The 16,244-nt window shown below is 41.1% G+C and overlaps 1 protein-coding gene across 1 annotated transcript; it reads right to left on the bottom strand.

The window, feature by feature from the left end:
* Window positions 1-5: 5 nt before the first annotated feature.
* Window positions 6-13,457, bottom strand: LOC146538728 (collagenase-like). Its single transcript, XM_085187362.1, has 5 exons — window positions 10,804-13,457; window positions 9,863-10,130; window positions 2,651-2,749; window positions 1,703-1,899; window positions 6-137 (listed from the first exon to the last, which is right to left on the bottom strand). The coding sequence occupies exons 1-5, from the start codon at window positions 10,999-11,001 to the stop codon at window positions 33-35; spliced, it is 867 nt and encodes a 288-aa protein (XP_085043488.1). The 5' UTR covers window positions 11,002-13,457; the 3' UTR covers window positions 6-32.
* Window positions 13,458-16,244: the final 2,787 nt, after the last annotated feature.

The following is a 16,244-nucleotide window of genomic DNA, read 5'->3' as shown; positions in this document are numbered from 1 at the left end:
CAAAGGTTTATTAATTGTTTTATTCATCCATGTTACATGCGCGCTTGTATCCAGCTCACGTACGACGACACCCTGGCGAAGCCTGACGGCAGGCCGTGGGTGCACCCTGAGCCCGCTGCGAACGAAGTTATACCAATCTGAAACAGACATTCAAAATATTTAATAATCTTACAATCCTGTATGATAACAGAGAGAATAGCTGAGACTCTCCGTGTAGTTATACAATGGCAAGGCGTGAGATTGTAAATATGACAGACTAGTGGACCCGGACGCGGCTACGCCTGCTTCAACTATAAGAATATTTATTAAATATATTCATGAAATTATTTTCAATTTTCATTAGAATTAAGTAAGGAAATATACGCCTAAATAATTAAAAAGAATAATAAGTAGATACATATTATTAGAAAAAATTATCTGAGTTATTGAAATGAACCAACAAAAGGATAAAAAGTAACTAAAGGATAGGTATTTCTTAATATTAGGAAAAGTACCTAAAGTATTCCGTGCGTGCGTACATAGATATCGACTCTACGAAATAACTAAACATTTCTCTCTATTAAGCAGGATAATTTTAGCGGGCAATATCAAATAAAATAAGAAGAGAACCAAAGTGTAGCTTAAATTAATTATAAACAGCAAATAATTACATAAACATTTACAATAGTTCGAAAATGTATGAAAATTTATAAAACCGTCAACGTCATCTGCCCGTTCGCGTCGGTCATACTCATACAATGCCGCCCGAAGGCTAGGTCATTTCGAATCAGTGACGTCTCCTTAATTATTTATTAGAATGCTATACAGTAAACTATAATTTCAATCTAGATAAAATGTTAATATTGACTATTATATTTATTTTCATAAGGATGAATATCAAAATGTCGCGGTAACGGTTGCGTAGCGACGCGACGGTTGTTATTAACATGGCAGAATAAATTGCATGTCAAATTAGAAAGTACTTTAAAATATATTAGTTTATATGTATAATGTAATGTTATATAGCCTATAGCACTTCTGAAGAATGCAGCTTTCATACAAAACAAAAACAATGTAAATCGGACCAGTAAATCCAGAGATCTTAGCGTTCAAACAAACAAACAAACAAACAAACTCTTCCGCTTTATTATATTAGTACTAGTGGACCCGGACGCGGCTACGCCTGCTTGAACTATAAGAATATTTTCGCGTCGGTCATACTCATACTATGCCGCCCGAAGGCTAGGTCAGGTCTAGGATGAATATCAAACTGTCGCGGTAACGGTTGCGTAGCGACGCGACGGTTGTTATTAACATGGCAGAATAAATTGCATGTCAAATTAGAAAGTACTTTAAAATATATTAGTTTATATGTGTAATGTAATGTTATATAGCCTATAGCACTTCTGAATAATTCAGCTTTCATACAAAACAAAAACAAAGTAAATCGGACCAGTAGATCCAGAGATCTTAGCGTTCAAACAAACAAACAAACAAACAAACTCTTCCGCTTTATTATATTAGTATAGATTTTAGGATTGATTTCTACTCGAGGAAATGAAATATTTATTATCTTCATATCTTTTGTAATATACAAGACAAAACGCAGCATTCAGTTCTGCCACTCGACATGCGATGTCTTGAGAAGTCGACGGCGCAAGGAGCTGCCTGCTGATCCTGCTATATATGGGATGCAGCGTAATGATAAAAAAATATAAATTACCAAATAAAGTTCACCACTGAAAGACGTGACAAGAGGACCTCCAGAGTCACCGTCGCAGATGCCCACGTTGCCGAAGCCGCTGGCGCACAGGGTGGATGGGATCACATTGCTGGGGCCGTACACGTTCGCGCACTCCCAGTTCTCGAGCACCACGAGCGACACTTGGCGCAGTTGTGAGTTGTTGTCCACTGGCCCACCTGGATTGATAAGTTTTAAGATCATTATTTGTTTAGCTTTAAGCTGTATCTCGGCGGGGAAGTCGTTTCGACGTCAAAAAAAGGAAATTATCTGTTTTGCCAGAATGCGGCAGAAAGCGAGGAAATGAAGTGACTTAACAAGGTCCCCATATTCCCATTCTGACTACCCTGCTATGTGCGAGGAGCTAAAAAAACTAATGTAGGTATGTGATTAGATAATATTAGAGTATGATAATCTATGCAGGCTTCTAAGCATATGCACTAAATTTGTATTGTGTATATGCTTGTCCATAAATTTCTCGGAAACTAAAGGTCATAATGATATGATCTTTTTTATCAAAATAAAGCATATTTCAACTTGAGGCCACTCATGGGGCAAGGGCACAAATTGTTACTGTAAAATCGACTGGTTGTAGGTTCGATCCCCACTCGAAGAAATGAAATATTTATTTAAATTTTTAATTTCCTTTTACTCGCTCTGGTGACGAGGCAAAGCGCGGCGTCGAGTTCTGCCACTCAACACGCAATGCTTCCAGAATTCGGCGGAAAGTGGGGAAAGGAATGTCTTAACACTTGGTTCTCTCTGCCTACCCTGCTATGTGCGGGATATAGCGTGAAGCTGAAAAAATAAATATCCTGCTATAGCGTCCTAACACTAAGTTCCCAGGTTCCCATTTCCTACCCTACTGTTTGCGGGATAAAACGTGGAGTAATAAAAAAAATCCAAATATTATTAGTTTAAGGTACTTACGTTCAGTAATTCTTCCATAACCAGACGCGACCGCCCACTGTCCGGCGTATGTCAAAATGGCGAAGAAACCAGTGGGCAGAGCCACATTGTGGATGTTGTCTGAAAATTTATATAACCTATAGTCTATACTCATATATTAAAGCTAAAAAGTTATTTAGTTGAACGTTCTAATCTCAGGAACTCCTTTGTCTATTAAAATTTTGTTTTCGTATTTGATAGCCCATTTATCAAGGTAGGCTATATGACGTTCATCGAATCCCCTTGTGCCTGCAGTCAGAATTACCTTAGGCTCTAAGAATATGTCATGTGCCATACACAACGAGCAGTTATTTCCATTTGTACATAGAGGCGAAGACGCAACCACTAAGTGACTGGCAGACAATGTACAGACAATTATTGGAGCTAGAACGTTGACTGAAAGAAGTGGGTGTAAGCCTACTTAAATGCAAATAAGACAAAGGTTATGGTATTTGAAAGAAATGAAGAGAATGCAAGATCAGTGTAAATGGTGAGATATGAGAACAAGGGAATGAAGTGGTATATTTGGGAAGTGTATTCAGTAGAGATGGAAGATACGAGATGCATATTACTGCCGGTAACAGCGTTAACGGTGCCTTTAGCTGCATTGAAGAGACCGCAAAACGTCATCACGGCTGCACCAACGCTGTTATACGGTAGATATATGAATGCTGTGGAGATGCGATCTCTTCGTAGGATATGCGGAATCAGCTTAGCTACACAGAATGGCAGGTACTAGTGAGGATGTCACGGCGAGAGTGAACAAGAACGATAATAAGTGATGAAAGGATAGCATAAAAGATTTATGATGAAAAATTGAGCGGTAAGAGAGGTAGGTGGAGACCTCTGTTAACCTTCGAAAACACAGTACCAGCTAAGTACACAGTACTAACTAAGTAAGTATCTTATGTTGTCACTAAGTTTCTTCTATCTATGCTACTAAGCGGGATATGTTATAATAATAAGCCTTTATTGCTGAAAATTACATTTACATTATTCTAAAACTAAAGTGGTTTCTTTTTCAGCTTGTCTTTCAACAAAAGCCTCTTCTAAAGCTTTCCATTTTATTTTATTCTTCGCAACTCGTGTCCATGCTGGTCCAGCTAACTTTTTGAAACCGTCTTCCCAACGTGTAGCTGGTCTACCTTTACTTCTTCTGCTATCACGCGGGTTCCATTCTGTAATAACATGTGTCCACTTCTCTATCCTTTCTCTTAGCATGAGTCCTGTCCACCTCCATTTAAGGCGTTTGTATGTTGTGTGTATGTTTTCAAATTTTGTTTTGCTCTTTATAATCTGTAATTTCACCTTGTCCTTCCTTTTCACTCCCATGATGCTTCTCTCCATTCCATTTTGACATATTTTTATTTTTTTAATTTGTTTATCGTTCAATGCCCAGGTTTGACAACCATATGATAAGCATGGCAGAACACATGTGTTAAACACTCTTCTTTTGTCTTTAATAGGCTTATCCTTGTCCTTCAACACCTCACTCAATGACTAAAATTATTTCTAACTGCTTGTTATTCTTCTATCTACTTCTTTTTGCATTGTATCTTCTGTAGACAATAGTTGACCTAGATATATGTATTCATTAACGTATTTTATTTCCATTTGTCCATAATTTATTTTAATGTCTATTTTAGCCGAGTTTGTCATAACGTTCGTTTTTGATGTGTTAATTGCTAAGCCTACTTTGGCACTTTCATCTGATAGTTGTTGTAGCATGTGTTCTAAGTTATCTGGAGTCTCCGAAACCAGTACAATATCGTCTGCAAAGCGTAGATGGTTCAGTTTTACTCCATTAATGTTGAGCCCAAAGTCATCCCATCGCAAATTTCTAAACACCATTTCTAGAACTGCAGAGAATTTCGGTGATATTGGGTCTCCTTGTCTGACGCCTCTTTCGATGGAAAATTCTTCCCCTGTTCTTTCCAGTTTAACTTTGGCGCTACTTCTCAAATAGATTTTTGGATATACTTAGCATGTACTCCTTGGCTTTTTAATGCCTTCCAGATGCTACTATGATCTATGGAGTCGAAAGCCTTATTGAAATCAACGAACCCTAAGTAGTAAGCCTTATTGTATTGTTTGTACTTTTGAAGGACCTGCCTAACTACGTGGATATGGTCTATCGTCGAGAATTTGCTGCGAAAGCCCGCCTGCTCTTTCGGTTGGTTTTCGTCGAGTGCTACAGTAATCCGTGATAATATGATTTTTGAAAAGATCTTATAGATGTTCGACATCAAACTTATTGGACTGTAGTTGCCTATATTTCCCTTGTCCCCTTTCTTGTGTAACAAGGTGATAGTGGATTTTGTCCAATCATTAGGAATGGTTTCGGTTGCTAATATATCGTTGAATAAATTCGTTATGATGAGAGCGAGCACCGGCATTGCGTGTTTTATTATCTCATTATATATTTGGTCTGAACCTGGGCTTTGTCTAATTTCTGTGTTTTTACAGCCTTCATCACTTCATCTTGTAATATTATGGGTACTAATTCTGAATGTTTAGTTGTTATGTAGTTTTGATCGTCTATCTGTGATGTTTTTTGTCTTTGGCAAAGTGTTCTATAGTAGTCTGCGGCTGTATTGAGTATCTCTTGCCTATTACTTGAGTGCCCATTTTTTGGTATTATTGCTTTCTTTTGATTCAATTCTTTTAGGGCTCTCTTGATTCCACCAGTTTTTTAAATAAAAGCTTTTACAGTTCTCTGCCTTTTTATTTTCCTGTCTTTTCTTATGTGCTCGTTTATCTTTTTGCTTAGTTCCGATATTTTCTCTATTGTCTGTTTATTTTTTCCCTTCCGTATAAGTTCTTTTTTTCTCACTAATCAATTGCTTTGTTTCTGCAGATAAAATGCATTCACTTTTTTGTTTGTTTGTTTTATTGATTCCCCCTTTTAGTATACTCAAAATATCATTGTATCTTTCTTGGATTGATTTATAATTGGTTTTTTCAATAGTGTTCATTGCATATTTCAGGTTGTCAAGGAATGCTTTATTATTTTCAGTGAGTGTTGTGGTTTTGTATGTATTATTGTTATTAAGGTGTCTTCTTTTTTGTATTCTAATGCCTGATAGTATTGTTCTTATCATTCTATGGTCTGTATTGAAATTAAGCTGGTTTACAGTATTCACATCTTTAAATGCTTTTTTGTTATTGGTTAATATAAAGTCAATTTCATTCATATGCATGCCGCTAAGACATATCCATGTCCATTTTCTAGATTTTTTCTTCTTGTAAAAGCTGTTTAAAATGCTCAGTTTGTTTTCCATTGCAAAGGTTACTAACCGTTGCCCGTTTTCGCTTCTTTGACCATATCCATGTTTGCCTATTGTATATTCTTCTCCTATGTTGCAGGTCCCTATTTGGGCATTAAAATCTCCCATTACAATAAGATTTTTGCTAGAAATTTGTAGTGTTGATTGTAAGTCTTTGTAAAAATGTTCGGTTTTTATGGTATCTTCTTTTTTATTTGTTTCAGTTGGGGCATACGCTTGAGTGATAGTCCATGTTTCTTCTTTTCCATGAATTAAAGGTAGTTTAATATTGAGGAGTGCTATTCTTTCATTAATTCCTCTTATTTCTTCTATTCTGCTAGCCAACTTGTTCTTAACAAGAAAGCCAACTCCATACAGCCCAGGTGTTTCGCCCATATAGTGTAGAAGAAATTTACCAGAGGGTGCCCAGACTAATATCTGTCCGATATTGGTTTGTGGGCATACGGGTACGCGACCCCGGATCCTCGAGCCGCCACTCTTATATCCTCATCCAGTCCGTAAGAATGGTGTCCCCCCCCCTCTCCTCCTTCCTTAGCTCCCTCCTTCCTTTTCCTATCCTACCCTTCTATTTTCCTCTCCCTTCGGTTTTCCCCACAAAGGGGTTTTGGAGGTCAGACGGCAGTCGCTCCATTTAAAAACCGCCAACCGCCACTTATATGGACCGACAACGAAAGAAAAGACTGGGTACGGCTAGGGCGTCGCCGCAAAACGACGCGCAGGCACATCGCCCTACACCTGTGACAAGTGGGCAAGGGCTACCGTGTCATGTACGGGCACGGCTAAAGACGCTAGTACCCAGAAGGAAACTCCGCTTTGCAACGTGGAATATTGGCTCTCTGACCGGACGATGCAGGGAACTCGCAGATGTACTCATGAGACGTCGGGTCCAGTGTGCCTTCCTCCAGGAAACACGCTGGAAGGGCAATAAGTCCCGTAACATCGGACAGGGTTACCGGCTTATATACACTGGGTCACCTTCGGGTAGAAACGGTGTAGCGGTAGTGCTTTCTGAAGAGCTTCAGAATGGGCTCCTTGAAGTTGACCGTCGCTCCGACCGCTTGATGCGAGTGAGGGTACTGATTGAGGGCGTTATCACAAACTTAATCAGTGCCTATGCTCCCCAGGCGGGATGTAGCGCGGCCGAAAAGGAGACATTCTGGGAGCAGTATGAAGGGGTGCTACTTGCTGTGCCGTCTACCGAAGTGGTCTTAGTTGGGGGGGACTTGAACGGGCACGTCGGTAAGGCTGCTGAGCCGTATGAACGTGTTCACGGGGGTTTTGGGCACGGTCTTCGCAATGCAGAGGGAGAAAACATTCTGAGAACCTGTATTGCGTCTGATCTGGCCGTCGTGAATACGTTCTTCCAAAAGAATTCTCAGCACCTTATCACGTATAAGAGCGGGTCCCACTCAACTCAAATAGACTACTTATTGACCAGACGGTGTCATATGGGCAGGTGGTAACTAACTGTAAGGTCATTCCAGGCGAAAGCCTAACGGCCCAACATCGTCTTCTTGTCATGGACTTTAACGTCACTCCGAAGAAGAAAGTAGCCGAGAAACGTAGGCCTCGGATCAAGTGGTGGTTGCTGAATGGACCGATGCAGACCGACTTCCTGGCAGAGGTGAAAAGTCACGATATTTCGACGAACACCGAGACTGCTCAGGATGCTTGGGATCGGGCTCAGTCGGCAATCATTGCGGCGGGCAGGCGAGTTCTTGGCCTTTCTAGGGGAGGACGTGTCATCGACAGGGAGACATGGTGGTGGAATGACGAGGTGCAGGAGGTGACTCGTGAAAAGAAGGCTGCCTTTAAGAAGTGGCAGGAATCCAACTCTCCTGAAGACAGACTGGAGTACACAGTAGCTAAACGTGCCTGTAAAAGAGCTGTAGCCAGAGCCCGCAGTGAAAGTTTGTCACCATTGTATGATAAACTTGAAACTGTGGAGGGGCAGAAGCTCATTTACAAACTAGCACGTTCCCGTGATAAAGTGACGCAAGATATCGCAAAATGTCTTTGCGTCAAAGATTCCCAGGGCACGCTGCTCTGTAGTCATGCCTCTGTGAAGGAAAGGTGGAGAAGCTACTTCCAGGAGTTGCTGAATACTCAGCACCCATGCAGTCTTCATCACGACCCACCGCCTAACCTTGGACTTATTGCCCCAATAACCCTTGACGAAACACGTAATTGCCTTCGACGCATGAAGAACGGAAAAGCGGTGGGACCTGACGACATTCCGATCGAAGCGTGGAAATCGTTAGGCTCTCTTGGTGTGCTCATGCTTACTGACCTTTTTAACCATATCTTGAACACTGGTAAGATGCCGCATCAGTGGCGGCTTAGCTTCATTACCCCTATTTACAAAGGAAGGGGCAGTGTTCAAGATTGTGGTAGTTATAGGGGCATTAAGCTTATGAGTCATACCATGAAGCTCTTCGAGCGCATGATCGACCTCAGGCTCCGCCGAGAGTGTACTATCTCTGAGTCTCAATATGGATTTCGGCCAGGATCGGGCACCATGGACCCCATTTTCGCCCTCAGAACTTTGATGGAGGCATACAGGGAAAAAAGGAGAGCTCTGCATGTGGCCTTTTTAGATCTGCAGAAGGCCTTTGACTGTGTGCCTCGTCAGTGTATCTGGTGGGCATTGCGATCCAAAGGGATCCCTGAGGTCTATATTGAGATTATCAGAGACATGTACCACGATTCCGCTTCTATGGTTAGGACTGCTGTTGGCGACACTAGACCCTTCCCGATTACGGTGGGGGTTCACCAGGGCTCGGCTCTTAGTCCGTTCTTATTCAATGTAGTGCTCGATACTGTCTCGGCTCACATCCAGGACCAGCCTCCATGGCTGATGATGTATGCCGACGACATAGCACTCATTGCCGAGAACCGACTGACGCTGGAGCGTAAAGTGAACCTCTGGAAGGGTACGCTTGAGAACGGCGGTCTTAAACTAAATGTGTCGAAGACAGAGTACATGGCCTGCGGGAGCCGGGACTCGAGCACCATCCTTATAGGTCCTGAGCCAGCCGTTAAGTCGGAGAAGTTCAGGTACCTTGGATCCGTTATGCACGAGTCTGGAGGCATCGATCACGATGTCCATGGCCGGATAAGCGCTGCCTGGGCCAAATGGCGGGAGGTCACTGGTGTGGTCTGCGACCGCAGAATACCGCCCAAGCTCAAGGGGCTGATATACAAGAGCATCGTCCGACCGGTTCTTTTATACGGCAGCGAATGTTGGCCAGCACTATCTCGGCACACTCAGGAGCTTCACGTCACGGAAATGAAGATGCTGAGGTGGATGTGCGGCGTAACGCGGTCTGACCGCATACGCAACACATTCATTCGAGGTAGTCTTGGGGTCCGTGACGTAGCGGATAAGCTCCAAGAGAGTCGCTTGAGATGGTTTGGCCACGTTACGCGCCGGCCTAAGAACTATGTCGGACGCAAGTGCCTTGCTATACCAGTCCCTGGGGTGCGACCTCCCGGACGCCCAAGGAAGCGCTGGTTGGATGTCGTGATGCAGGACATGAGAGCCAATGGTCTAACCACCGAGGATGCAAAAGATCGTGCAAAGTGGAGTAGGTTGTGTAGGAAGGCAGACCCTGGCAATAGCCGGGATTAATGCCAGGATGAAGAAGAAGTGTAGAAGAAATTTACCATTATGATTTTGAATCCCTTCACCAAGGCGTCTCATTTCACTTATTCCAATTATATCCCATTTGATATTATCTAACGCCAGTTCTAGTTCTATAAGTTTTTCATCTGTTCGTAGAGATCTCGCATTTAGGGTTGCGATATATATATCTGAATTTGTGTTTCTTTTTCGTTTGATTTTTTGCTTAGAGGGTTTAGGTCATTTTTTTTATGCGGGATACGTTATGAAGGTAAAAATACTCACTGGTATAAGAAATCCAAGATGTGGATATAATGGCGACATCATTATTCAAGTTTTGAGGATTGTAGTTGCCGTGGAGCTGTACGTTGTTAGTGTTGACGCGGACTCCTCCAGAGAACAGGTCGACGGAGCCGAGGACCACGGTCAGCTCCTTGCCCTGGTTGTTCTCGTCGCTCCAGCAGTGGGCGGCGGTCACGAGGCGGTTGTTACTGATCAGTGAAGCGCCACACAAGGAGAAGAAACCGTTTGTTAAAGCGATAATTAGTCCAGCCTGCGGATTGATTGACATTCGTATTTTAAAAATAAATGAATATGATATGTTTAACTTGATGATACCAAATTAATCACGAAAATAATCCAGGTTAGTAAATAAATTATTGTTTATAAGAAGCGGGCGAAGCCGCAAACGTAGAATACCTTCTAGAAGGAGCATCTACAGTACTACAGGAGTATTTATTTTCAAGCATCATTAGGTACCACTTTTGTAGTCTTGAATAAGATAGTAAACTTTACTTAGTAATAGCGCGTCCTTTACCAAATGGAAGCGTCGGCGCTCCTTTGGGAACAGCATATAGGCACTAGCGGCGTTAGGGTAGGGTAGGGTATATTTCAAACCCATACCTACAGTAATTAATCAAGATCCGTCCACAGTTTAGACGCACGATTTTTTTTCATTAATTATTTAATATTTTAATTTCATCGCGCATTAATAACAAAGCGCGGCGTTAAGTTCTGCCTCTCAATACGAAATATCTCTAAAAATATGGGAATGCGCGGTAAACGGCGTGTCTTAATATAATATTCCCTCTGGAATATTATATTAAGACATTGTTTGTTCCAGAGGGAATATTATATTAAGACACGCCGTTAGACAGAGACAGAGGTCTACTATAGGTAACTATGCGGAACCAGCGTAGAGCTAAAAGTGGCACATCTAAAATCACCTGGTAAGGATGAGCACCGAGAGACGCGAGCTGTCCACCGATGATCCTGCTCCCATCGAAGTCCTGAGCGGCTTCAGCCTGCTTCAAGCGGGCAAGGAGTGGAATACCAACAGTTTCATGGTAATTAGTGTTAATGGGTTCGTAGACAGCCTTCGCAGCGACCAGGGTCAGCCCGGTGATGAACAGGAACAGCTTCATGGCGCGAAGGATGGAGACACTTAGTTTAGATATAAATACTGTTTGCTTTTAAATGTTACTTTGTTATCGTAATCCGAAGCGTGACAAACAAATTGATTAGTATTTTGGATTCCCTAGAAAAAATCGTAAGTACTTACTTAGGTCGTATCGTTTATTAATTATTTACATAGTGTATTTTATGTTACAAATGGTCCTTTCGTTCGATAGGTATAATATCTCTATAGTAGGTATCTAATATCGGACGTAGTCATCAGAACTGCAGTTGTCCAAAGCTAAGTAAGCCCTCCAATTTTTGTACGGAACCCTCGGTGGGCAATCCCGATTCGCGCTTGGCTGGTTTTTATTTAATTTATAAACCAATTGAAAATTAATATTAAGGTTTTGCCAACAATGTACAATCCCATAATCTAAGCACCAATTTAAGTCAAAGTTTAATTTTCGAGACAGTGCGTGTTGAGTGACGGAACTCAACGCCGCGCTTGGCCTTGTTATTAGAGTGAGGGAAATTAAAATAATCCACTCTTCCCGAGTGAGAATCGAACCCACAACAGTCGCGGTTAGGTACCTACAGCCAAACGGTGTGCCTCTGTGACACGACAGCCGCGACCGTTCTTATCAGTATTAAATTTGTTAAATTTCCGGATTATTTCTTATAACAAGAAATGATAAGGATCGTTAGCCAATTAGTATACATACGTGACATACGTGCACTACGCTAGCGACGCACGCGCGACTTCGCCCGCTCTGTCTCAGTAGTATATAATTGTTGAGATACATTGTAGTGTATGTGATGTATAAGCTATATTATGTAACAAACGTACATCCTCACACAACTACTGACAACACACTTCCAACAGGACGCGGTCGGTGTCTGTCTGTACAACTGTAGAAGTGTACCACAGTTTGTCTGTGTGTATGTATATATTAGGTATTGAAGATTAACTCAGAACACGTGATTATAGATAAATAAAATTATAAGTTAATCGTAATCACTTCGATTAAAAATGACGCATTTTCATTGGAATTATACGATATGTATGAGGTTGTTACTTTAAAGACGCATTGTGGGAATGAAACGTTTTCCTTTTTCTAATCTCTCTAAGCATATTGGTGTCTCTGCGCCACGACCGGCTGTCTTCATATAAAGTAAGAATATTAATCAGCAGTGGCGTAGCTAGGGTATTTGCTGCCCGGTGCGGCTTAGGGGACTTGATGCCCCTTTCCTTTGGATGAGTTCTAAAAAAGAAAAACAAAGTGATCGTCGACGTTGATGAGTTCTAAAAAAAAAAAAACGTGATCGTCGACGTTAATGCCCCTTTCCTTTTAATGCCCGGTGCGGCTTAGGGGACTTGATGCCCTTTAAAATGGTCTAAAGTCTAAAAAAACAAAGAAAAACAAAGTCATCGTCGACTTTGATGCCCCTTTTCCTTTTGATGCCCGGTGCGACCGCACCGCTCGGACCCCCCTAGCTACGCCACTGTTAATCAGGCTCCAATTGTTTTAGGCGTGAGGGTGACTCAATAACAAATCTCATCTTATCACACACATTTATTTATACATATCATATATATATTTATCACACAACAAAATAACAAGAACAACACATACACATTCACATATACATTCACACTTAACTAACCTACAACAAATATAAATAAATAAAATAATACTCACCAATCGCTGCAACTGTGCCATAGGGACAACTTTTAATTACCTGCAGAAAAACCGGTCCCGCGGCCGAGCGTCGGCCGCCGCACGCGCAAGCTTGGATTCGATATACGCACCACTCGCGATTTACTGTCCGACGCGGAAGCCTTGTCACTTTGTTTTACGCTCCTTACATTTAATTTCACGACAATATAATAATACTTAACACGCCCATAGGCGCATATCAAATATTCTTCTTCAACGATTGACCCATTCAAGTCAAGTCAAGTCAAGTCAAGTCAAAATATCTTTATTCCATAAAAATGCTTAACATTCACTTGGACATGTCATAAAAGATAAAAAAATGCAAAACAAAATAACCAAAAAAAAAAAATGTGCAATTTTGACTTGAAAAAAGCCCGTTCAAATGGTTGAGCTCATGAGAAGATACAGGCAAAGAAACTCATGGCCACTCTTTTTAAATGCCAACATTTGTTATAAATCACAATTAACAATTTTAACTTAGAAATAGAGCAACTCATTTCCAAACATCTTTATCGCGAACATAATCTTTAACAGAGTAATAAGCTTTTTGGCAGAGCCTGTGCTTTACCACTTTTTTAAATTTGTTCAGTGATAAATTAACCACGTCGTTTGGAAGTTTGTTATAAAAGTGTATACTTTGACCTACGAATGAGTGAGACACTTTATGGAGCCTAGAGAAGGGCACAGCAAGCTTATTTTTATTTCTTAAATTATATTGATGGAGGTCACTGTTTTTATTAAATTTATTAATATTCTTATGCACATATACAGGGTGAGTCATATTGAACTTTCCGATTTCAATAAGGTGTGTATTAAAAACAAAGCGACATGCAGTAAAAATTATTTTATTGTTTGAAAGCACATAACATGCAGTTTTAATTTAGTTGGTTTTAAAAATGATATCCTGTAAATGTCTACCTCCATTGACCACACACTGCTGAAGCCTTTCCCGGAAGTTGTCCATTACTCGTCGAGTCATATTCAGCGGAATAGCATTGATTTCTTCCGTGATTGCAGCCTTCAGTTCATCGATGGTTCGGGGACGATGCGTGTACACCTTTTCCTTCAGGTAACCCCAGAGAAAGAAATCGCAGGGGGTTAAATCAGGTGATCTCGGCGGCCACCCAACGTCACCTCGCAAAGAAATGAGATGACCGGGAAACATTTGTCGCAGGATTTCCATTGAACGCCTGGATGTATGGGCTGTAGCACCATCTTGTTGGAACCAGATGTTATCGTTGTCATGATTCTGCGTTAATTCCTCCAATTTCGGTTTCAGAAAAGTTTCAAGCATGTCGCAATACCGAGCAGAGGAAACTGTGACGACTTGACCATCTTCTTCAAAAAAATAGGGACCCCACACACCAAACACACTGTCACTCGAGGGCTGTGAAGTGGTCGTTCGTGTAGGTTTCGTGGGTTATTCTCAGCCCAGTATCGAAAATTCTGTTTGTTGACAGTTCCGGCGAGGTGAAAATGTGCCTCATCACTGAAGATCAAAACAGCAGTGCGGGGGATCTGCTGAATGTCGCGGCATAAATTTGTTCGTGTGTCTAAGTCTCTAACTGTTAATTCTTGCACTACCTGAATCTCGTATGGGTGAAATTTAAGGTCTCTATGCAGTATTCTGCGGACACTACTGAAAGATAATCCTAGTGAAGCGGCATGTTTCCGAACAGAACGCCGAGGGGATTGTTGAATTGAAGCCCGCACTCTATCCACGTTTTCCGCTGACGTTGACGTCCTAATTCGGCCTTGTGGTCTTGTTTTTAATGCTGATGATGTTGCTCTAAAATTTGATACCCAATTTCTGATTGTTGGTCCAGTGGGAATGGGATCACGTCGACCAATAGCAAAATGTAAACGGAACGCACGCTGTGTTGTGATCAAGGAGCCGCCATTTTTAATAAACTCTTCAACTACGAACGCACGATGTTGTCCCGACCAAGCCATTGCTCACACTAAAACTGCATGTCATGGCGCGTCTAATGACACCATCCCCACCCTTCTACTCCTTCCCTTCTTCGTGCAACGTCCTTCCAAAACCGGAAAGTTCAATATGACTCACCCTGTACTAAGTTGTCGTAAATATATTGGGAGTGTAGTGTGAGGATGTTATGGAGTGTTGTTAAGTCTTTGAATTTATTCCTTAGTGACTCCCGTGGACCCATTTTATAGACTGCTCGGACAGCCCGTTTTTGGAGCACAAAAATGGTATCTATGTCAGCGGCGCTACCCCAAAGTAATAGGCCGTAAGACATAATGCTATGAAAATAGCTGAAGTATACTAAACGCGCGGTGTCAACATCGGTCAGTTGACGAATCTTACGGACAGCATACGCTGCCGAACTAAGTCTACCAGATAAAGTTTCTATATGCGGATCCCATTGTAACTTAGCATCTAATGTTATACCTAAGAAAACAGTTTCATTAACTACTTTAAGTTCCTTATTGTTCATCAAACCCTGGTTTCTACTTGTTGAACATTCTTAGTAAAGAACCTGATACATTTAGTTTTACTACTATTTAAAAGCAAGTTATTGGCACTAAACCAGTGTAATATCCTAGAAAGAGCATTGTTTACATCGTCAATTTCCAATTGCCGTCTATTAACCTTAAAAACTAAAGATGTATCATCTGCAAACAACACCATTTCACAGATATCTCTCATAAGGTGAGGTAAGTCATTAATGTACAAAAGGAACAAAAACGGACCCAGAATAGAGCCTTGTGGCACCCCCAATGCTACAGGTGACCCGTGTGATAGTTTCCCGTTGACATTTACCTTTTGAATCCTATCACTTAAATAAGAAGTGAGAAGATCCAAAGCAATGCCTCTTATACCATAGTGGTGTAGCTTCCTGATAAGAGTTTTATGCTGCACACAATCAAATGCTTTGGACAAGTCACAAAACACCCCAAAGGCATCACGTGACTCCTCCCAAGCCGCGAATACACTCTCTAATAATTTGACCCCAGCATCAGATGTTGACCTTCCACGAGTGAAACCAAATTGACCTGTGTGCAGTAATTTATTTTTATTAAAATAAGTAAGAAGCTGACTGAGTATCAGCTTTTCAAAAATTTTACTAAACGTAGGTAGTACTGAAATCGGTCTGAAATTTGTGGGGTCTTGCGTACTACCTGATTTAAACAATGGAGTTATTTTACTATATTTCATCAAATCAGGAAACACTCCACAATCAATACATCTATTAAAATTGTAACTAAATCAGGAATCAAAATATCAATTAAAGAATTTATGATATTAACTGAGACACCCCACAAGTCGGCTGTCTTTTTCATACTAATTGATTTGAAAGCTATACTAATGTCTGAATAATTTACATGACGGAAAACGAAACCATTATAAAATTCGGGAACATTGTCTTTAATTAACGATTCTGCAATAGTGGTGGAAGAACCTAAATCGTTTGTTAGACTGACTGGGAAAGTAGAGAAAAACTTTTCAAATGCAATGGCCACTTCCAAATCGGAATCAACAATGTGACCGTCAATACTAAGTTTAAAATTAGAATCTTTCACCCTAG

Source organism: Heliconius melpomene, chromosome 6, assembly GCF_056956725.1.
Source record: "Heliconius melpomene rosina isolate 202511_hmr_F chromosome 6, ASM5695672v1, whole genome shotgun sequence".
Lineage (NCBI taxonomy): Eukaryota > Metazoa > Arthropoda > Insecta > Lepidoptera > Nymphalidae > Heliconius > Heliconius melpomene.
This window is presented reverse-complemented; position numbering and strand designations above follow the sequence as displayed.